This window comes from Pleurodeles waltl, chromosome 1_2 (assembly GCF_031143425.1).
Source record: "Pleurodeles waltl isolate 20211129_DDA chromosome 1_2, aPleWal1.hap1.20221129, whole genome shotgun sequence".
NCBI classification, from domain to species: Eukaryota; Metazoa; Chordata; class Amphibia; order Caudata; family Salamandridae; genus Pleurodeles; species Pleurodeles waltl.
The window spans coordinates 1,123,328,252-1,123,352,446 of NC_090437.1; the positions used below are offsets into that span (position 1 = coordinate 1,123,328,252).

A 24,195-nucleotide genomic window follows, 5' to 3' on the forward strand; every position below is an offset into this window, starting at 1 on the left:
TATATGTAAGTTTGTTTTACAGTTATAGTTCCCGACTCTCTTTGCACAAATAGGTCTCCCCAGTATATTTATAGCCTTCTGAAATGTCAACCGATATACCACTTAAAGTAATACATCTGTCTTCTAAATAGCACCTACTACTTTTATTAAAATTATATTTTTATTTCAGACATCCGTTTAATAGCAAAAACAACTTTGAGATTCAAGTTAATTTACCACAGCTAGTTTTATAACTGTATTCAAAACCTATTTCCTTCATGTGTTTTAGTTTTCCTACCATCATGAACATTTCTTATTGACATTACAATACGATTGGCATACTATTTTGACTGTAATGTGACCTTTATGCGTTTTTTTGTTTTTAGAAAACTACATTTGAAAAGTTTTTCCATGTGTAAGGCTTATTTTTATTTTTAATTACAGAGTCTCAGTGCTTAAGACACACTGCCAGACACTATTGCACAAGGAATAGACATCTCTCTTTCAGTCAAGGCACTAGACTGTAAGAGGGATACCTATTCCTGGAGGTACTGTGATCTTGCATAAGGATTTAGTGACAATTTTGACTACTTCTTGTGTAATAAATTGATTTGCCTTTCAAACTCTGGAGAAGTTATCAATGAGTTATAATTCCTAGTTTAAAAAATAAAATCTTTACTGATGTTTAAAAACCAATGTATAAACGATTGACTTTCACATGTACATTCCAGCCATGATTTTAATGGTGCCTCATTGTATAGTCCTAACAATAAAATACAGCTTTTTAATTCAAATCAGCAACTAATATGTGTTTGCTCTATTTTATACCCCCGAACTTTAAAAGCATGTGTTAAGCCACAATCTATATGACATCAGTTCTTTTTGTCCACCAGATGCCCTGTTAAATATACATAGTTGGTTTATGGTACTTTGTCATTCGATTTTATAACATATGAAAACCATGCAGTTCCTTCTTATTCTTGTAGAAACAATAAAAGAAGCCACATATATGTTCTTCACACTTAAGATTTTAGTGGGCCACACTCACTTTTCTCTGACTACAGCTGACACACTTCATGTATACAAAGCTTCTATAGGGTTGTGCACAGACCAATAGTAAGAGTGAGAAAGGAGTCTAGTAGTATCTCATCTCTTTACATTTGATGTAGAGCCTCTATTTGGACTCCACATAGATGGAATGTGGGGAAAAACATTAAAATGATATAAAGCTAAACCCTTAAGCATCAGCAGCAGAAGCCATTGTTTTGGTGGCCACAAATGTATCCTGCAGCAAAAGCACTTCAAGACATAAATATCAACTGCAGCAGTCCTTTCAGCCCTTAAGACCAGCAACGCAAGGCCAGTACAATCTGGGACCCTTCTGTGTCAATATCTGTGCCAAAGTTAGAGGTCCCAGAGGAAGAGGTGCATCCCCCTACTAAACAGTGATCTCCCACACATTTCCCCAACCATGTAACACCTCAGATCATTGGGTTTTGTCCACCATTACTCTTGGGTTTTGTTTAGAAATGGACACCATCCCTTCCATTCATTGTCTGCATTCATATAACCTCAGCTAGGAACATCTTTCTTTCTCGTTAAAAGATATGATAGTATTGCTCCTCAAGGATGCAGTAGAAAAAGTACTCACACACCAAAAAACTAACAAGCATTTCTAAAGCAATAAGTTGAGTTAGAACTACTAGCGTTGTAAATTTCTAACTGGAACTTTCTTGCCACACAAACGGAAAATAAAAAGTAAAACAGTTCACATAAGCGAGAGACACAAAAGGAAAAAGAAGTTTGCTTGCAGTCAAAGTTATCGGCAATAGTGCAATTATCCATGTAAATGGGTTGATGTCCAAGGCGGTAACAAAATCGCCCTAAGGAGGAACAAACGTAAAGCAGTTTCCAGCGGAAACGAAGGATTTTTGAAAGGCGAGCCTGGCATGGTTAAAAGCCCAGATACATACCAACAAGTCAGAAAGCAGATAGCTTGCGCGCTGTTATGCTTGACCTACATAGGGATCCCTCCTATTATTTCCTAGTATTTCTAGATCCACAGTAGAGGCAAAACTCTGTGTGCCCTATCCTCAATCTGAGACTAAATACCACTTGACTTCAAGTTTGCCCACTTCCACATCACCTTTCCATGTCAACCAGTATATTGTTTTGTCATCTTTTTCCCAAAGCCACAGACTCCAACAGAAGGGACTTTACACGCTCTAAATGCCAGGGGAGCATTCCTGTACTATGTACTTGTTTTTCTCAGAAGCCTTTTGGAAAGCCAGTCTTACAGGCAATCCTCGGAAGATGGATTGTTTGGCATATTATTCAGCTATGTTATACCTTCAGCCGGACGCATTCCACAGCACTCCTTTAGCACATTTCACAGGCAAGAAAGGAACCTCAATGGCATTCCTAGGATATATCTAATTTGTGGACATTTCTACTGCTGCTATTTGGGCTATCATTCACCCATTCGCCAAACACCTTTGTGTGCATTTTCATACCTTTTAGGAAGAGCAAATTGGACAAATTGTTCTAAAAACTTTATTCCAAACATCTTCCAAATCTGCTTGCAAATCTCCTGTTTGGGTGTCTTGGTACTGCTTTTTAGTGTGTGTACAGTATATGGTCTACAGCAGGACTGTAGCATCTTACTCACCTCCTTGGATTCCCCCAAGCCAGTAAGTTGCCTCTAGAACAGTGCTTCCCAAACCTTTTATAACCACAAACCCATTTTTAAAACTACAAACTTTTGTGACCCACCTGACTTAACCTAACATGGGGCAGGGGCGATTGTTGTAATGCATAGTAGACATGATTTCAAAATGCTGTGAATTACCAAAATAACATACTATTTACAGTTTTTTGCATTCCTCTCTAACAGCAGTTGTTTGTAAATGTCACAATCTTGACATTAGGTATTTCTTTATTGTACTGTGGCCAAGATATTGATCTGCCAATAAAACTGGCAGAGAGTGAACTGCACTGAAGCTGGAATACTTTTCAGTGTGGAGTGCTGACCTGTGGAGTCTGTTCACCAAAATCACAAGGCTTCGGAAAAATGTTGGTGTAGATACCAGTGATGTTTAGCACATTTCAAATACCCCTTCTGCAGCAGGGGATGGGATAAGGCCTCCATATCTATTTTTGTGCTAAAAATAGGCGCAGTGATCCGTTTTGGATTCCATAGATGTGGCATGAACACTACCAGAGGAATTGAAGTGCTTTATAAATGCATCAGATTACATTACATAAAGTCAGTATGATTTTATTTTAAGCACAGGAGAATAAGAGCCAACATTGGGACTCGAACCTGGTTCCCCAGTGTAGGAAGCTGACTCTTTATATAGTATACGAAAATGAGGTATACTGTGCAGGGTGTCCAGGGTTCCCTTACTAGTGGACAGGGGCTTGCTCTAGCAATCCCAGGGTGCTCTCTTAGAGGGTAGTGTGGTTGAGCAGCCTTAGACTGATCAGAGAGGAGTGTTAGACATTTGCTGCATGCACACAGTCAATAAATGATACACAGAGCTCAATAAGGAGATCCACGCCAATTTATAAAAATAACACTCGTTTTGATATAATTTTAGACACCAATATCATCACGCTCAGGTAAGTACGTTTGGAGTTATGAATTCTTACAGGTTTGAAAAATCGACGTTTAGTGCAATTTCTGAAGCAGTAGTGTTATCCTATTGTGGAAAGGCATATACTGCATGCAGTTACTTTACAGCAACTTACAGAACCAATCTTCTGGAGTTAAGGTAAGTATAGGGCGAGGTCCAAGGCAGCACCAACAGGTCACTTTGAGAGTCACTGGGGCGTCCAGGTGCAGAGGTGCTTTTCAACTTTGGGTGCCCTATTGTTTTCCTAAGGGAAAAGGAACATATACTGCATTCAGCACTTAGCAACGACTTACAGGACTGTTCTCCTGGAGTAAAGGTAAGTATAGGGCAAGGTCCAAGGCAGCACCAACATGGCACTTGGGAGGCACTGGCCAGTCTGGGTGCAGAGGTGCTTTTCAGTGTTGAGTGCTCCTATGTTATCCAATGGGAAAAGGAACATATACTGCATTCTGGCACTTAGCAACGACTTACAGGTCTGTTCTTCTGGAGTTAATGTAAGTATAAGGCAAGGTCCAAGGCAGCAGCAGTAGTTCACTTCGGGAAGCACTGGGGCATCCGGGTGCAGATGTGCTTCTCAGCGTTGGGTGCCCTAATGTTATCTTAATGGGAATGGTTCGGTTAGAAAGATGTTGCAGCTGGGACAGGGGAACCAGTCCAGCTGAACCAACATGGGGGTTCAGGTCTCATGATGTTCAGGGATGTAGGGACACCTTTGGTCCCCTTCTCCTCAGGCCAGCCGGGTGCAGAGGTGTCCTGAGGCATCAGGTTTTTGTTATCGGATCACTCATGGTAGTGTGGGGTCTGCACAAAGAGGCTGCAGGTGGCGTTGGGAAGTCTACAGTTGGCAAACCCAAGGTGGGCTTTGTCTCTACAGGGTTATGGGATCACGCTGGCACCACTGACCCACTTCAACTCTAACTAGTGGGCACAGGTGCAGTGGTGCTTTCCGGTGTCAGGTTTGGTGGTCTTGAGTCCTCGTTCTTTTAGGATGCCTGCAGGATGCAAGAGAGCATCTGCTGCTCCACAGCAGTTCCTGGGTCTCAATTGAAGGCAGGCAGTCCTCCCAGGCTTTTGGAGGCAGATGCAGTTTTCTCTGGTGCAATTGTCGAAGTCAGCAGGCAGGCTGGCGGGGCTGAGACAAAGTCAGCTGCTGGCCTTCTGTTCTTGCATTTGCGGCTCTTCAGGGTCTGTTTTCTTCTTTCAGGTTGGCAGGATCTGATTTTCTGGTGTCAGGGGCTCACCTAAATACTGAATTTAGGAGCATTAGGGTAGTGTAGGGTAGCAGCTAATGGGCTTCTTACCCTGGGGTCACTCCGCCCCTATATGACCACTTCCTTTCAGAAGTGGGCATAACCCTGTTCCAAAGTTCCTATTTCTGCCATCACCAAGATGGCAAACTGTTGGAAATGGGGTCTCTAGTCGGCAGAGGTTAATTCTTTCCTCACAGGAAAGTCAGTGCGTTGATTTCCGGACACGTAACCTCAGTTACTTACTGTGAAGCGGGGTCGGTGGAAAATTGGCCATAGGGATGATGAGTTGAAAATACAGACGCGCTGCGTTTATGGGACCGCGGTGAAACAGGAGATGCGTCGATTTTCTAGACGCGTAGCAGGCATTGCGTCACATTTTTTCAACTGTGAGACGGGCACTGTGCCAATTCTTCTGGAGTGGCACATTGATGCGTGGATTTTCTCCTTCAGATCACCAGCTTGCACTTTCAAGGGCCCAGGGACTGGAGTTAGTACCACTTGGCAAGTTAGGACTCTCAGCATAATAGCCCAGGCTTTGGTGGATGAAGTCTTTGATGCCCTTGAGACTTTTTAACAGAAGGCAAGCTCAGTCCAAGCCCTTGGAGAACCTTTGGAAGCAGGATGTAGAAAACCAAGTCCAGTCCTTTCACTCCCAGGACAGAAGCAGCAGGCCAGCACAACAAAGCAACAGGCAGAGTGCCAGTCCCTCCTAGAGTATCCAGCTGTTTTTCCTGGCAGAATTTCATTTGTCCAAAAGGATTCTAACTATGTGGTGTGAGAAGTCCAGTACTTATACCCATTTCTGTCTTTGAAGTAGGGAAACTTCAAGGAAAAGTATTTGTCGTGCCCAAGGCCTTGCCCTTCCCTGCCCTAGCCTCAGATACACTTTAGGGGGTTGGAGACTGCTTTGTGTGAGGACAGACACAGCCCTATTCAGGTGCAAGTGCCGGCTCATCCCACAAATCTAGCTCAGGAAGATCCATCATCCTGGTGATGGACCATCAGATTATGTAGGGCACACCTCAGCTCCCCTTGTGTGACTGTCTAGAGTGAGTGCACAAACAGCCCAACTGTCATCCTTACCCAGACGTGTATTCAGCAGACAGGCAGAGGCACAGAATGGTTTAGCAAGAAAATGCCCACTTTCTAAAAGTAGCATTTTCAAACTCTCAGTTCAAAAACCAACTTCACCAAAAGATGTCTTTTTAATTTGTGAGTTCAGAGACCCAAAACTCCATATCTCTATCTGCTCCCAATTTCAAACTACGCTTACAAGATATTTCAAGGTCATTCCCATGTTATCCTATTGGAGGGATAGTTCTTCCAATAGTGAAAAACAAATTCATATGTGTTTAACTATCGGGACATGTAAAACACATGTCCTACCTTTTAAATACACTGCAGCCTGCCCTTTGGACTGCCTACTTTAGGGTAGACTTACATGCAGTAAAAGGGAGGGTTTGAGCCTGGCAAGTAGGTGGACTTGCCAGGTCGAAATAGGAGATTAAAACACCACCCACAGGCACCTCAATGGCAGGCCTGAGATTTGTTTGCAGAACAACTCATGTGGGTGTCACAATCAGTGCTACAGGCCCCCTAGTAGCATTTGATTTACAGGCCCTGGTCATACTTGGTGCACTATACTAGGGACCTACTAGTAAATCAAATATGCCTAACATGGATAAACCAAACACCATTAAAATGTACACAGAGAGCACTTGCACTTTAGCATAGGTTAGCAGTGGTAAAGTGCCCAGAATCCTAAAGTCAACAAAAACAGGTCAGAAAAAATGGAAGGAAGAAAGCAAAAGGTTTGGGGATAACCAGGCAAAAAGAGACAGGTCTAACACAGACTTTTATTTTTTGTGTCCACATCAGGCAGCTCCCCTTAGGGATGGAAAAGACTTGAGGGGTGGACGCACCTTCCTGACTACTAATTGTCCTATCTGTCCAGGTGCCAAATGGGCCCTGGGTAAGGGGGGGTCGGCACCTTCTCTGGGGGAAGCCTGCTCTTACCCTTGGGGGCAGAAACATGTCTGTTGGGGGCAAACTGGCCTAAATAGTCGGCCAGTACACCTGCAGTTGGTAAGTTTTTCAGGGGCCACCTCTAAGGTGTCCTCTGGGTGCATGTATTTATAAATCTATCACTGGAATCAGCAAGGGTTTATTACTATGAGATGTTTCATACCAAACATCCCTATCGTCAGTGAAGCCATCATGTAGCTTGGGAATTCATATTGACCTGGGTCCAACACATGTACTTAAAAGGACCTCCCATATCACTTAGAATATCTAAGTATCGACAAAGACATAGCCGGGGTATATCTGCTCTTGCAGATATGTCCACACATGTAATATAATGCACTCTGCCTTAGGGCTGGAAGGCCTGCTATCGGGGTGACTTACATATATTGCATGCAGTGTTAGTGTGTTTTCACTTTTAGCTGCACCAAGATGCGAAGGCTGCAGTGACAGTCTGTATGAGCTAAGTGAGGGACCCCTGAGGGTGGGAAATACATGCTGCACCCTGGTTGCCGTTCCCACCCAAGTGCTGCTATGCCACGCCAGACATCAAGATAGGAGCTTTCACCTGCATCCACTGCCAATTCTTCAGCAGCCAAACACACCACCCATGCAACATACTAACACCCACAACACCCCTCCCAACACACATGCCAGACAAGCACCTAAAACGCCTACAATCCCTGCACCATACTCACATCAACACCCACTTGCATGCATGCTTCTCAGCACATGAGCACTCAGCAAACACTCAAATGAAATATGGGACCTTCTGAGTAGTGACACAACTGTCACCCTCTTTGTCACAGAGACCTAGTTAAACCCCATATTGACTCCGGACATCGCCACACCAATCCCAGCATGCTACAAGATTGCTTAACAGGGCCACCTTCACAAGCCAGGAGGAGGATTCACTATCATTTACAAGGAATCCATGAATTGTACAGTAGCCACAGAGAACTCCACCCATTCATGGAACACCTGAATTGCAAGCTGCAAATGTCAGACAACTTCGCCCAGAAAGGATCTGTCGCCTACCGACCTCCTAGATAACGATCCACCTTTTCTAACCTCATCACCGCCTTTGTCGCTTCACTCACCATCATCTCCAGAGCCTACATTCTCCTCTGTGACCTCAACTTTCAAGACCAAAACAACCCCTGCTCCACAGTATTCCTCAAAAGATTGAGCAAAATTGCTCTCACCCAGCTCATCCCAGAACTAACACACACCATAGGACACACTCTGGACCCCATCTTCACCACAAACAACGTCATCATATACAACTCCGCTGCATCGCTTATGTGGACCGACCACTCCATCATCCACTTCCAAATAAACACAAATTAAATCAACACCCCTACCAAGTTTAGCATCCCAAGCCACAGCTGGGTCAGAATCATAGAAGCAGACTGGCTCAGCGCCCACAGCATAGATCAGCCTAGCACCACAGACAACCTCAACAAGGACACCAAAAACTTCAACAACTGGGTCAAGAACTGCAGATACTCCCTCACAACCATCAAACCCAACAAGCATAGTAGATCATATAAGCAGGCCAGCTTGTACACAGAAGACCTCTGCAACACCAAACAAGAGCTAGGTAGGAAATGGAGAGCCAGCTTCAATACCATTGACAGAACTACCTACAAATCTCCGCTCAGACGCTACCACCATCAAATAAGAGACGCCAAGAAAAAAACGCTATTGGACCATATTGAAGAAAGCTCCAACAGCTGCAAGGAGATGTTCTCAATCGTTAGGGATTTCACCTTGCCCTCAGCCACTGTCATCAACATCACTGCCTCCCAGCAACTCTGCCGCAACCTATCCAACTTCTTCCATAGCAAAACGCAAACATATACAGCAACTGAGCACTCCAACCCAACCCCAGAGAACTCGTTGCTATCCAACCCACAACCAACCAAGACAGCAACCTGACTGAATGGACAACACTCACAAGAAGTGACATAGCTGTAATCATGCAGACCATCTACTCAGGGACCCCAATGGACCTAGGCCCCCATCACATCTACAACCTGGTAATATCACCAATCAGCACAAACTTGACCCACATCAACGCCTCCATCACATCTAGCACTTTCCCAGATAAAAGAACAATTGCAGAAATCATTGCCCTCCTCGGGAAGCCCACAGCAGATCCTAAACAACTGAGCAACCTCTGGCCCATCTCTCTGCTTCCTCATCCAGACAAAGTGATTGAGACAGCCATCAACAAGCAGCTCACCACCTGCTTTAAACTTCCCCATCTTCTACACAACACGCAGTCTGGTTTCAGAAAGAATCACAGCACTGAAATAGCACTCATCCTGGACCGAGGAACAGCAGCGGCCCTCATCCTGCTCAACCTTTCTTCTGCCTTCAACACTGTCTCCCATGATACTCATCAGAAGACTCCACTAGACTGTCATACAAGGATATGCTCTCAAATTGATCTGCTCCTTCCGGACAGGGAGAACCAAAAGGGTCAGGCTGCTACTCTTCACATCAGAGACCAAGAAATTGATATGCTGAGCCCCTCAGCCCCACCCTTTTCAGCATATACATAACACCGCTCGCCAACATCATCCTATTACAAGACATCACTGTCATCTCCTACACTGATGACACCCAACTCAATCTCTCCCTGATGGACAAAACAACAACTGCCAGAACCAAGTTCACCAGCTGCATGGCCAAGGTAGCAGACTGGATGCAAACCAACTGCCTGTAGATCATCTCCCACAAGACGGAAGTACTGGTCTTTGGCAAAAAGACCTCCCCCTGGGACTCCACCTGGTGGCTGTCAGAGCTAGGACCCACAGACCACGCAAAAAATCTGGGGATCATCCTAGACGACAAGCTCCACATAACTGCCCAAGATATCACGCAGTGTGCACTTCCTGCTTTCACATCTTACGACTGCTGAGGAAAAACTTTGAATGGTTGTCTCAGACCATCATGCAAGCTTTCATTACCAGCAGGTTGGACTACAGCAATGCTCTACACCAGAATCTCCACAGAACTCCTACACAGATTCCAAGCCATCAAGAACACTGCTGCAAGACTCTTACTCGACCTTACACACCACACGCACATCATACCGCACCTCAGGAAGCTTCACTGGCTTTCCATTCACAAGCGCAGCCAATTCAAATTTCTGACGAACACATAAAAAGCCCTACACAACACAGAACCAGAATACCTTAACAGACGCATACACTTTTACCAACCCACCCAACACCTATACTCTGCATCACTTGCGCACATTCCCTGCATCCGCAAAAGCAAAGCTAGAGGTCACTCATTCTCCTACACCGAACCCAAGACATGGAATGATCGCCCTCAACACATTAGAGCCTCCTCCTCACTTCTTGAGCTCCGCAAGAAGCTCAAGACCTGGCTCTTCATATAAGCACCTTGAGAACCACAAATATACACTCGTGCCCAAGTGCCTGGATATCATGTTGGGTGATTAGTGTGCTATACAAATCAGTATAACATAACAAAACTGGATTCACGGACATGGTTTAGAACCTTGCACCAGTGGTGCTGGAACCATTTTCAGAGTGGTGATGCTGACAACAATGCTACATCACTGAAGTCATAGGGATTGTGAAAATCCTTGCTTCACATAAAGTTTAGCAAATGTATTCAGCAGGGGACTAGCAAAAGAGCAGTAGGTAGCAGGTGGTGCATTTTGAGCCACACTGTTGCAATTATATTACTAAAGGGTCCTGCGGTAGCACACTTTCATTTACAGACAGCATTGAAATGGCCACTAAATTTGCACAGACATACAGTTTTATTGATAAAGTAGTATAGCAAACAGATAATATTTATGGAATCAGGTTTCAGGGAATATTTAGCATTTGCACCTCACCATGTAAAAGTGTCTTGATTTGTTTTGATCCTATTAAAAGCTTTGTTTCTTTCACACTTCGGAAATGAAAATGTGCTTAAATTTTGCTTTCCAAACTGCTGATTTATTCTGGAATATGTGTACATTTCATTTAGAAAAAATTGTTGTGTTACAAAAATAACATCCTACAGCTTTTCCTTTCACACCCCATGTACCCCAGTAAGATTCTCACATAGTGCGCTTTAAAATCTCTATCCAAGATGTCAAGAGTGTGTGCGAAACACACGAATCTACAGTACAACAAGATACAAAGGGCCACATTTATGAATGTTTGAAATTGCGAGTTCCTAATTGCAGTTTCATGTTAATCTCAATTAGGTAATAGCAATTTCAAATGTATGAAACGCTTTTGAGTTTCATTTACGATTCTTAGTGGGTCACAAATAGACCTACCTTATGAATATTAAAGAGGTAGGTCTCACTTTGCGACCCATTGGGAAATGCAGAAATCACAGGGATGGTGGCCTGCTGGGGTCAGAAGACCACCATGTCTATAATTGCTTTAAAATAAAGCAATCTCTTTTTTTAAATACAGCCTGCTTACCCCAAAGGGAAAACAGTATGTGCTTGAAAAAGAAAATAAAAAGGTTTTTTTTCATTTTTTGAGTTGGAGACCACTGCATGATCTTAAGAAAGGATTTTACAATCATTCGAAAAGAGGACCCCTTCCCATTGCGAATGGGTTACAATCAATTTGAAATTGGTGGTAAACTGCAAATGTTTTGCACCCGCATTTCGGTCGCAAAACATTCATACATACAACTGCTTTTTGGTATTAGGAAAGGGCTCCCTAAACACGCCCCTTGCAATAACGACTTCCAAAGCCAAATTGCTATTTGGTAACAGGTTACCAAATCGCAAGTCACCTTTGGTACATTCAAAAAAGATTTGTGCATATAGCCCATTGTGTCACAGGTAAGTAACACTTTTCTTTACCTTGAATACAAATAGCGAGTTGTTGTTTTGTTCGTGATATGGTCGATGTAATAAATGTGCCAGCAGGACACTATGCTGCCAGTATGAACTTTATGAATCGTTGCTACTTAATACGAGAAATGTATTCTAAAAATAATATTCTTAAACAAAGTGGTACAGCTGTATATTTAGTTAACTCCTTGCGAGTTTCGTAAAGCAGCTTGCATCACCTTCATCGTTTTAGAGCTGTAAATAGTCCAACTCTAGCGCCAACAGCATATTGTAGAGTAAATCTGAATGCATTTTATGTGTGCTTCTTGGAGCAGCGGCTGTACATTGTTGATGTATCAATCCCTGTCTGACACAAGTGTTAATCCATCATGTCTCAGACTTGCACTATTTCTCTCCGTTTTCTTAGTTGATGGTTTTTGGAATCTTCCTGTGCCTGGATGCCTTTTTATACGTGTTCACCCTGCTCCCTCTGAGAGTCCTCCTGGCATTAATCAGGTTCATTACTCTGCCATGCTGTGGCTTAAGGTAAGTTCCATTGCTTTCATAAAATAAACCCATGCGAAATAAGATGATTCATGTTGGGCCTACTTGTCCATAAAAAATAATTTCTAACTGAAGTTTGAGATCTTACGCTTACAGCGGGAAGTCATTTTATAACGTTTACCAGGAGATAATGAGATTATTTCCGAATGCGTGAAGTTGCACTCGAAGCACCATTTTCGATTAACAGCTTTTTTTTTTTTTTGTAAATAAAATTGGAGGCCATTTCCGGCCAGTTAGATACAAGGCAATCCACGTCCTCTCTAGGCAGTTATAGTGTTGCCAGTGGAGACGTGTACTGCATGAACGTTAACAGCAGTAGTGTTATTTAGTTTTAAATTATGCTCCCGTTGGTTGCATCAACAGAACAAATCCTTCTTTGTCATGACAGTAAACCGATATGCATTCTCAAACCATTGGATTGCTAAAGCAATGCAAACATTTCACTACCCAATTAAGGGTGAAATTAATGGGATTACCATCAAAGCGGAGGGACGAAAACAACGTAAGTTGAATAGTGTTGTGTTGTCTGAGAGTGTTCCCAGAAATGCTTTCTCTAAAAATCCCGAAATTCAATAAATACAAACTCTTAAACAATCCTTGTCAAGTGCTGCGCCTAATTCATACCTGGAACACGATTCCCCAGCATTCAGAAGAGTAACCTAATACATCGTCTTCAAGAAACTGATGAAATAATTCCTTTTAAACTCTCCACTCGATTCAGTGAGGAATCACTCTTCAGTTAAGCTCACCCTGTCAAATTTCAGCCAGAACTAACACCGAAAAAAGAAGAGTTCATAACATTTGTATTCTTTCGTTAAATAAGGAGATATTCACTTCACGAGGTGAAGAATCGTTGTAAAGGCGCCTGGATTATTAATGTCACGTAGATAGTGATTTTCGCTCTTGCACACACAGTTTGGTTTAATTTATATACAGTAGTAATGTTCACAACTATGTAAGCAATTCGACGCAGAACTGTTCACACTATATTAAATTTCAAATAAATGAATATATAGACTTGCTGACAAATATATAAGTGAGGCTCACAAACATTGTTGTGCTGCTCAGTGTAGTTGTTAACGAACACGGAGGGAAGGGGTTAAAAGTGGTCAATGACGTCGTTGTTTGTTAGTAATTTATAATAGCACCTTGAACAAAAGTATTTTAGGTAACATTATTTAATTGGTGCAATTAATACATTTATAATAGTGGAAAGAATTGAAGACGGAATAAAAAACACGATGGAAAATGCTAGCACTCCATATTCTGTTTAACAATTATGTTTAACAGTGCACAGTAACATGAATGTGGGAACAAGTCCTGCCAGCAAATGGAAAGTGAATAAAACACCACCACAAATCTCTAATCACGGAGACCAGTGTTCCACTAATAAGATGATTCTCGCTGGTATGGACTAACACAAGTGGAGCTGTGAAGTCCCTTCAAGCTAATTTGAGTAAGTCTTTATATTCTAGTAGAATATCAAAGAAGACAATTCCTAGGCCAAAGTTGCAAAAGTGTAGGAAGTATCACCAAATACCTCTCTAATGAACCGACATCTCTCAGGCGACTAAAAAAGACAAGAAAAATTGTATACAATTCCAGAACCTTTATAATCAAAGAAGGCTGCTCACCACAACTCATTCACATAAACCAGGTGAGGAGGGATTAGGAGACACCACTCGTAACAGAACTAAGGCAGAATACTGATGCTTGGATACAGCCTTGCACTAAACTCGACAAACCCTGATACAAGCTCTGTGGCCACTTTACAGTCACCCACAATGCGCCTATCCAGCATTGTCACACCTCTGGCAAATCGAGGCACTAGGAGCTGCCAGCCACCACTGCCAACCTCTATGAGAACTTCCAGTATTCATAACACTCCCAGCAGAAGCTAAAGTGTTTCTATGGTTGCTCGACACAACACACCATGGCTGCAATTCATCCCTGCAGAACCACTGATGAACAGACTAAGAACAAAACAAGCATTTGCAATACAATGGGTCTCACATTAGCTTGAGTTAGAGCTATTGGCGTTGTAAGTTCATAACTGGACTTTTCTTGCCAAATAAATTGGTCAACCCTGTCTCATAATTGGGTCTTTTCCTACCACATAATTCCAGTGGCCCTGCATATATCTAAAGCACTTGCATTTACCGTCTTTCTCTAGCTGCAGCCAAAAATGAAAATGTTGTCATTTAGCATCCTAATTTAAATCTGACATGCTAATTCCAATATAATACCACTTTCACCTCCCCACCATCAGAGATGCTGGCTGGCTAACACAATTCCCAAAACAAGACAGCCACGGGGGAGTACCTGCAATAAGGAGAGATTAATAAAACATATACAATTATCATATACATCTTTTTCAGAAATAAACGTTTAGCATTAAACTTTATTGTTCATAACAGCCCCTAAAGGACACCACAATGAAAATAGCATTTGTAAGAAACATGGTCATGTTACCAGATAGTTAGGCCCTACAGAGCATAAGCACATGAAAAGAAAAAGACTGAAAGTATTGTAGTGTAACCATGTATTTAGCCCTTAGAGGGTATAGTACATTACACATTTTCATGGCTAGCAGGCATACTGCAATGATATTATAAACAAGATCCTTTAACACAAACTACTCCCAGCTGTAAAACAAAAGTTACAGCCATGAGAGAGGTTAAGAAGACACTCAATGGAGGAAAGGGTTATTATTTTGGCACCCCCACTAAACTAGTGTGGGGACCCAGCGATGATGTAGACAGAAAGAACAGGTTGTGGTGAACGTTTTGAAGGTGGTCCCATTGTCCTAGGACTACCACAGGCTGAGTTATGAGCAGACATGTTTTGTAAAAGAATGCCCTGCAAAGCATTATGGGACGACCAAGTGCAGCAAATATTGTAGAATGTTGACTGTAATTGTCAGAACAGCCCCTAGAGGACACAACAATAAAAATATAATTTGTAAGAAACATGGTCATCTAACCATATAATTAGCCCCTATAGGGCATAACCACATGAAAATAGAACGGCACAATGTAGTGCAGCCATATATTCAGCTGTTAGGGGACGTAGTGCCTTACACATTTTCAGGCTTAGCAGGCCTACTGCAATACTAAGGCCCTTAGAATGCAAACTACACCAGCTGTAAATAAAAAAAAAAAAAAAAAAGAAAAGTTCCACACATGAGTGAGCTTTAAATGGGACTGAATGGTGGGAGGGGTTATTATTTTGGGGTCCCAACTACCGAGTGTGGGGACCCTGAGATGACATAAACAGAAAGAGTGCGTCATACGGAATGTTTTGGTGGTGGTTCCGTTGTCCTAGGACCACCACAGACTGAGTTATGGGCAAACACGGTTTGAAAAAGAATGCCTGCAAAGCATTATGGGGTGACTTTTCCCAAGTGTAGTGAATGTTGTAATATTGGCTCTCCCGCTGTGCAGGGAGATCTGCATTGCGGATTTCTTCTTTTTTTTTTTTTTTTTTTAAAGAAAAGCATTTATCAATTATAAGTGTTTTTGGGAAAGCTATGGAGCGTGAAGGGGGGAGAGCCAAAATAAATTATTCTGTCTAGGTAACAGTGTGAATAATGTGACCAGCGCTCCAATACCGCCAATGGAGTTTGCGCTATTGGCGATGCGAGGGCCATAGCTGCATTGGAGCACAAAGGGGCGAGACAAAAGAAAAAATAGTTCACCTACGTTGAAGTATATCGGCAATCATGCAATTATCCATGTATCAGGGTCAGTCTTCAAGGCAGTACCAAAACTGCCCCAAGGCTGCACAAATGTAAATCAGTTACCAATAATATCAAGGGATTTTTGAAAGGCAAGCCAACGAACAAGTGAAAGTGATGGGCGTGGTTAAAAGCCCACAATACTTATAACAGGTCAAAGCACTTGCGTGTTTGACCTAAACACTGCAGGGGAGGGCTGAATAAATCAACCCTGCTTCAACAGCTGCCTCTAGCGAACTCTTAGGCATATTCAGAGAAGGGTTTATGGTTGCTTAGTGAAAGTTAGGTGGTGTGGCAATATTCAGAGAATTTGCCCTGGTGCTCACCAAACGATTTACAGGTGCTGTATGCATTTGTGTAAGATGCTTGACTTCTAACCACTTTATAGAAGTGTTTAGAAGCAATTAGTGATTGGTTAGTGGTTCTCTGAGATGAAATAATGCATGCATAGTGCATTTGTGTGGTGTACTCAGTTAAATGGCTGTGGGTATCACTGTTTACTGAAGCACTTAGTAGCAATAAGTAAATTGGTATGATGTGCTTGGAATTCTCTACTTATGCTTTGTGAAGTGGATAAAAAAGCTCAGTGACTTGGCTATAGGCTGTCAGCAAAGTGTATAGGGATGTTCAGTTTAGTAGTTAGAGAATGCACAGAAAAGGGTTTACAGGGCCTCAGTAAATTGATAACTTATTAGTGATGTGATGGAAAGTGGTTCCTTGACCTTTCTATTGGTGCATAGTGCAGTGTAAAGAAGTGCCCAGTGTAGCATCTTCAGCCAGTACGCAAAGAAGGCAGAAATGTTGTCTGACATATGTAACTACCACTCTTACCAAGACTTCAACTTCACAATACATAGCTCCTTTGCTGCCTCTTTGTAAAGTCACTCATTCCTGTTTTACCTAGTGCTTTGTCCTAATTGCAACCTCCCCACCCCCCGCAGCCTACATCTTGTCTTTAAAACAGTTAATTGTACATCTGTTTTTGTGTTCCTTTTCTTCCCTTCTAGGCTTCTTTAATGTACCCTTTACCACCGCTTAACCATTATTTTGTTTTAGTGTACTTATATATATTCCAGAGGTTACATACCCGCAAATCCAAATTAGGGAGCTTCATCCTCTAACTTTGCTTTGTTATTTTGTGGGCATTTAGGGAGCTTCATCCTCTAACTTTGCTTTGTTATTTTGTGGGCATTTTGGGGTGGGAGTGCTGGGGGGGTAAGCATGCCATATCTCTTCCACTACCCTGACCCCAGGGGTGCTGGGGAGGGTCAGAAAAACAGTCTTGGGATCACGGCAGGGTAACTGACCCAGTGCTAGGAGGGTGGGCCACCAGCCCCACCCCTTTTTACTTAGAATCATTTTCCTAATGTCTAGTAGTTTTCCCGCACCCTAGGTGAACAGATTGGGTGTAAGCCTCCCAATCTGCTCCTCGCACCCTCTCCTCCCTGGGAGAAGAAAAACTGCCTTGGGACCTGAAATGTTACGGGTGGCTCGATGCCAAGATGAGCCAGATTTCAATCTCCTTTCTTTTATCTAAAAACCTTTACCTAGTTCCTGATGGTCTTTCTGCCCTTCCTTGGGTGACCAGATTAGTGGTAAAACCTCTCATGCTGCCCCCCCATGACCCGACAAGGGAGCAGAAATGCTGCTAGTGTCACAAGGGTTGTGGTCCACGCACAATGCCAGGGCAGACCAGACTCCAATCCTGGCATCAGGCCACCACAATACTTCACGGCTCAAAACAGGCTTACACGCAAAGTGCCCCAAACAGAAACTTTAATTCGATCTCATGGCCACATTTGACTAGAGGTAAGGCATGTTTCATTTGGCGGCAACTGTTGCTTGCCTCCGACCAACTGAAGGTCAAAGTAGAGAAGGTAAACTGGTGGTTCAGGGATAGACATATGTTTAAAGTGATGGTAGAGCACCCTCAGTGTATTCGCTAGGGATGCTGTATGAAGTGGCTAGTAATGCTCAGTGCTTTGGTAAGAATGCCTTGACGTGGCAGAGAAGTGCTCAGTGACATGGTTTGAAGTGCTCGGTGACATGGTTAGAAGTGCTCGGTGACATGGTTAGAAGTGCTCGGTGACATGGTTAGAAGTGCTCGGTGACATGGTTAGAAGTGCTCGGTGACATGGTTAGAAGTGCTCAGTGACATGGTTAGAAGTGCTCAGTGACGTGGTTAGAAGTGCTCCGTGACGTGGTTAGAAATGTACAGTGATGCAGCTAAGGAAATAATCAGTAAAGTTCATAGCCGTGTTCACTGATGTTCAGTTGGGGTTTATTGGAGGATCTCATTTGGCTGAGTTTTTTAAGTTGTTAACTTTAAGTTTTTGTATGTTTTACTGCATCTTTCTCCGTTGAGCTACATTTTTAAGGTTCCACTCAAATAAAGAGCACAGCAGTGTGGGAGAAGGAGCAACACATGCAGGTAGCACAACACGTTTTTCATTAAGTAAGAAAAGTTGGCTCAGCACTGCCATCAAATGTCTAAAGCACGTTTTAGGTCCGGCTCAACAACACAGTTGTCACATACCTTATGTGATAGACAAAAAAAAGGGCATTGGTACTACTGAGCGAGAGCAAGCGAGAGAGACTTAGGCCCCACCCACATGTTGGCTCCAGGATGTCATTGGGCCGAAGTTGTGTGGTTCCAATGAAAAGAGTGGTTGTTTTGTCTTGTGGAAATGCTTATACACACGCAGCAGAACTGAGTTGATAGTAGTAGAAAGCCAACGATCCTGACTTTAGGCCTGATCTGTTAATTTTGAAATGTTATGATAAAAGCAGTCGTTCTGACATATTTGTTGTGAAAAGCATATGTTAACATCAATAAATTTAAGGGCGAAATGTTATTACTCTGTTTAAAAGATTGTTACATGGATTCTTACATATCACTGTAGTAGGACGGCTGACAAACTGTTGATATAGAATACACGCTCCGTGCGAATTCATGTTGGACAGATACTGTTTTGGTTAAGACAACTATGATTTTGTAATTTTATGACTATACCTGATGATGATCTTGGGTAAAAGCTTACACCCAAAACAATGTGCTCAAGGTTTGTTCTGGTGACAAGTTATAGGCCTGATTGGTGCACTGGGATGAATTGTATCCGAACGCAGGTCTCATCTGCTTTTTCTAAAAAGTTATGACAAAGTCATTGGACCAGTGCTATTTATTATGTAAAGTATTTGTTAAAGTCAATAGGTCTAAATAAGTAGGCCATCACGTTGTGTTACAGGCTATAGGCAAGTATTTATAGGCCTGTAATAGGCAAGGGCTTTGGGGTTGGCCACCCACTTTGACAAACCATGGATATTTCACTATGACGATTCTTGGTAGACCCTATTGAGAGTGGGTGTATATTGTTTGGTAAATTCTATTTTCCTTCAAATTTGTAATCTTATAATGGTTGCCTGTTTATGTGAACCAGCCAGTCGAGCCAGTGGTAAAGGCAGTAGGTCTTATCGGGTCAATGGGGAAAGTGTGCCAGATTCCGTAGGTTTTCACTGTTCGTTATGAAAACTTATGACAAACGCAATAGGCTTTAAGGATGGATTGTTATTACACAGTGATAGGCATTGTGTGTAGGTTCACTCAAACAAAACTGTAGGGGGTAAAAGATGTGTATTGTGATAATAATTATTAGGCTGTCTTAGGAGGTATTTTATAGTTTGACAGTTGTAACTTTGTACATATTTGTAATTTTATTACAGTACACATGATGGTTGCCTTGGAATACAGCGGTATCCCCCTTACAGTAGATCTTAATTGGCAATGGTGACAAGCCAAAGATAAAAATCATTGACCTGATTGTTATGAAAAGTTGCAATAAAGGCAGGGCACCCAACATATTTATTGTGGGAAACGTGTTAAAGTCAATCGGCATTAAGGGTGCAATGGCATTACTAATTATTAAAGCCCATAGATAGGTATTGTGTTGCACTGTGTCTCGCAAATTTCTGTGGTAGCCAAAGGCTGTGGTGCTGTTAGACCCTCTGACAAACCACGGGTGTAGAAATGTGCCTTATATGACTCCTTCTTAGGAGGGCTAGTATTTTGTCTTCAGTGGTAGCTTTGCATAAATTTGCAATTGGGAATGTGGGAAAGCTTTAGTTAAGTACAGTGGGCTAGAGATGATCAAGGTGAAAAGCCAGTAATAACAGCTACAGTGCGGTGGGAAACGTTATGCCAGATGCCATTTAAAAGTTTTTGAAAAGTTATGTCAAATGCAGTAAGCCTGACTTGTTTATTGTGACAAGCGTTTCTTAAAGCCAATTGGGTTCTATCAGTGAGTTTTTATTAAACTCTGCTGCAGGCATAGACAGCTATTTTGTTAAATTTAATCGCAGTTACCATACTAGGCAAGGGATTTGGTGTTGGTCACCCACTTTGATAAAAACCTTGGGAGTAGAAGCTTTTCACTGTGATGATATTTGCTAGGCTGTATTGAGAGGGATTGTATATTGTTTTGCCTACTGCACTTTTGTCCAGATTTGTAGTTTTGTACCTGTAGGCATGATTACCAGCTTATGCACACTGCAGTAGGCCCATGTTGGTTATATTATCAAGCCAGTGATGAAGGCAATAGGTAATAGCAGTTCACTGGGAAATGTTATGCCAGATTCCTTGGATATGATATGTTTGTAATGAAACGTTTCGACAAAGCAAGTAGACCTGAATTACTTATGTAAAGCACATGTTAAAGTCCATAGGATTTAAAGGTTGGGTTGTTATTACATTGTGCTAAAGAATGGAAAAAGGCATTCTGTTACACAGAATCATGCAGATTACCACAATAGGCAAGGGTTTTGTTGTTGGCGACCCACCCAAACAAACCATGGGAATAGAAGATTTCCACTGTGGTAATCCTTATTAGGGTATGTTTGGAGGGATTTTTATATTGTGTTGCCAACTCTAATTACGTATACTTTTGTAATTTTATGACTATATGCCTTATGGTTGTGTTGTGGGAAAGCATAAGCTCAGTTACAGTAGGCCTGAGTTGGTTGTGGTGACAATCCAATGATTGACAAAGGCAATAGGCCTGATTTATTTATTATGTAACATATGTTAAAGCTAATAGGCCTTTAAAGGTGGATTGTTTCTTTTCACCATGTTAAAGCCTGCATTTAGGGTTTCTGTTACATTAAGTCTCGCAGATTATCTTTGTGTAGGGAAGGATGTTGGTGTTGCTTAACCACTTTGAAATATTCTTGAGGTAGAAAATGTGTACTGTAATTATTTCTGGAATTCCTTTGGAAGATCCAATAGGCTTAGCTACCTGCCAGGATCTTGGAAATAAGGAATGCATACATCCATATATAAATTCACTAAAAAACAAATTTTACAGGAATGTTATAGTTAGTTTCTGAATTTAGTTGCAAAAAAAGAAAAAAAACACACAAAAAAAACTAGAAATTCATGAGTTATAGTTATGGTTAACTCAAGTAAACTTGCTCCCTAAGGTAACATTAACTCGTGCCCCCACAATGCACAGTTTTCTCATCAATACTTATATTGTAAATATTGCAGTGATAATATAAATGATGCCATAGAAGCTGTCATCAATGATGTAATATGTGGGAATATTACCTGTGCATGGTGAGGACGCAAGTTATAGATACTTGAGTTAACCATAAGTATAACGGCTGAATTTCTATGGTTTTGTGCAAGTAAATTCAGAACCTAACTAAAACATCCCTGAAACCTTTGTTTTTTCACGGAATTTCGATGTTTTTTTTAGCACGCACATTAATATAACTAGCACCTACAGCCGTGTCCTGCGGCCAACTCCTGCATGCACCTAAACCCAAGCTGCGCATGGCCTCATGGTGCTGGATGCAGTGGGTGTTTTTTTCCCCCCCATTTTTCTCTGGAACCGTGGATCCACTTCAGATTTACATAGGGGGCCATGCTGAGCCCACGGTGGATCTGCGGATCAGACAGAAAAAAAAAAAGAGCAGTTGTTTGCCCATGAGGGGTCCCTAATGTGTCCTATAGGGTAAGGATACCTGTATCCTGACCCCTGATATGGTTTTGCACCCTCCTTTTCCCACCCCCAACTGATGCAATAAACAAAATGACGGTCACAACTTTTCAGTCAGGTTGCAGCCAGCCAATCAGAGCCTTGTTTTTCCCATGGATCCGCGGATAATCTGTCTCTCAATATATTTATAATTTTAACCTAAAATAACTCTGAATCTACTGAACGAATTTACACCAAATCACAAAAAGCATGATCTGCGGGCCAAGACCTAGCTCCCTGCCAAATATGGTCTAAATCCATTCAGCGGTTTGGGCTGTAACTGTGTCTAAAGGAGGCAAAATCCACATAGAGACAGAATGGAGAAAATGTTTTTTGGGACCCCCTCTCCTTATTCCCCCCCCACTTGACGAATCACCCTGAAACGTTCCACGCAGAACTAGGCAAAGTTATTAGCAAAACAAGAAACTCTTTGTCTATGTGAAAAGTTGGTTCTAACTATAACTACCTCCTGGCAATCGCCAGTAGGTAATGTATATATAAATATATATCCATAGATACATAGAGGCTCTTTGGGTCAGCCCTCTTCTGCTAGTTATGTCATAATGTAATTTACACTTTTTTTATCAATGATAGCGTACTGCAGTGGGGTTCGTTAAGTCCACGTCAGTAACTGGCTCTATTGCCCTGCGGATGGCAGCATTTTATCATAACCAGTGCTTTAAATGGGCCGGTACTGTCCAGTACTGAGTACCAGCACTTTTTTATTTTGAGAGGGAGAGTACTGGCACATCTCAAGGAAAACGTAATACTTTTAATTGGAGAGTACCAGCACTTCTCTGAAACAAGCAGGTACTCTGGCACAGAGTACGTGCACTTCAATTTTGCCATTTCAAGCACTGCTGATAACATGTCCTCCTGAAAATGAGTGTGCTTCAGTACCAGGGCTGGTTGGCCAGTCCTTTAGTTTTCAGTTTTCTACTTTTATAGTTCAATTTCTTTGCTTCCTTTCTTTTTATATCAATTTCTGTTACAAGGATGCTATGGCTTCCATGGCAGTACTAACTGGCCCCTTGCTTGGCATTCATTTCTTCTGCATTGCACTGCATGCAGCTGGGCCACGTCCTCTAAACCAGGCGACCATTCTAGAGTGTTTTCATTTAAAGGGTGATATTGTACTATGATCAGTGTGTTTGTGTTAAACGTGGTGGCCATGGTGGAACTTTAAAACAACCATGGATCATGTACAATAACACTGAAAGGCAAACACCAACTTCCATGTATAGGTTTGTTACTGAATGAATACGCCTACCAAGTTTAGACAGCTCCGTTTTCTTTTTCTTTTTTTACTCTGATGCTTTAGTTTTCTTGCATGTTTTCTGGAGTAAGTGTTTTATTGTGGTTGCGTCAGAAAGTTTAAGAAGAATGAATCAGTGGATGGATGCATGAATACAAAGATGAGTGCATGTATTAAAACTTCATGCATGTCTAAATCCATGAGTGGCACATAAGGCACTTTACTTCATAAGCCAGACCTTAGGCATTGCCAGTTTGTTCACTTTATTTGTTGACTAAGCTGTTTAAAATACACATTAGATGGCAGTATTATGCAAATTCCTCATGTTTGAGTGGTAACCTGATGTTAAACGTAGAGCAAAGAAGAGGACAGCAGATGCACTCAGCTCAGAGGAGTTCAAACATGTGAAATAAGATTAAAGGTTCCCTTGGGAAACAGTAACATTTTAAATAGATTATGCCCGTGTTTCATATACTGTAGAAGCTGTGCGTTCACTGGCTGACAAAGGTACTGAAAGCCCGTGGGGCTTAATTTATAATAGCTCTGCATAAGAAACGAACACCATATGATTTGAAATGAGTGGTTCTGCTAGGAGTGTGAGTAAATATTAGGGATGGTAAGTCAGTTTAAAACTGACCGCATGATCTGTGATGGCATAAGTGGCCTGTACAGGATGACCCTTGTGCAGACCTTCACACTGCATATTATGTATGCCTGTGAGTAGCCAGCACACATTCTAGGCGTAGGTATAATGTAGATACATTTTGCAGTATGTGTTTTCATGTTATTTTTTACCGGCAGAAGTCTGGTTTGTGCAGAAAATACATTGTTGAGATCTTGTGGTTGAACTAGTCTCTTGCTGTTATCTTTTGTGGCTTTTTCGGTGTCTCCTGA

At 42.0% G+C, this 24,195-nt stretch overlaps 1 protein-coding gene across 1 annotated transcript in view; it reads left to right on the top strand.

Moving 5' to 3' along the window:
• The window catches only part of TAPT1 (transmembrane anterior posterior transformation 1), a 272,524-nt gene that overhangs the window by 36,676 nt on the left and 211,653 nt on the right, over positions 1 to 24,195 (top strand). Inside the window, exon 3 of the mRNA XM_069202339.1 lies at positions 12,142 to 12,260. Within this exon, the coding sequence (XP_069058440.1) occupies positions 12,142 to 12,260 (119 nt within the window). The remainder of the gene's footprint in view (positions 1 to 12,141; positions 12,261 to 24,195) is intronic.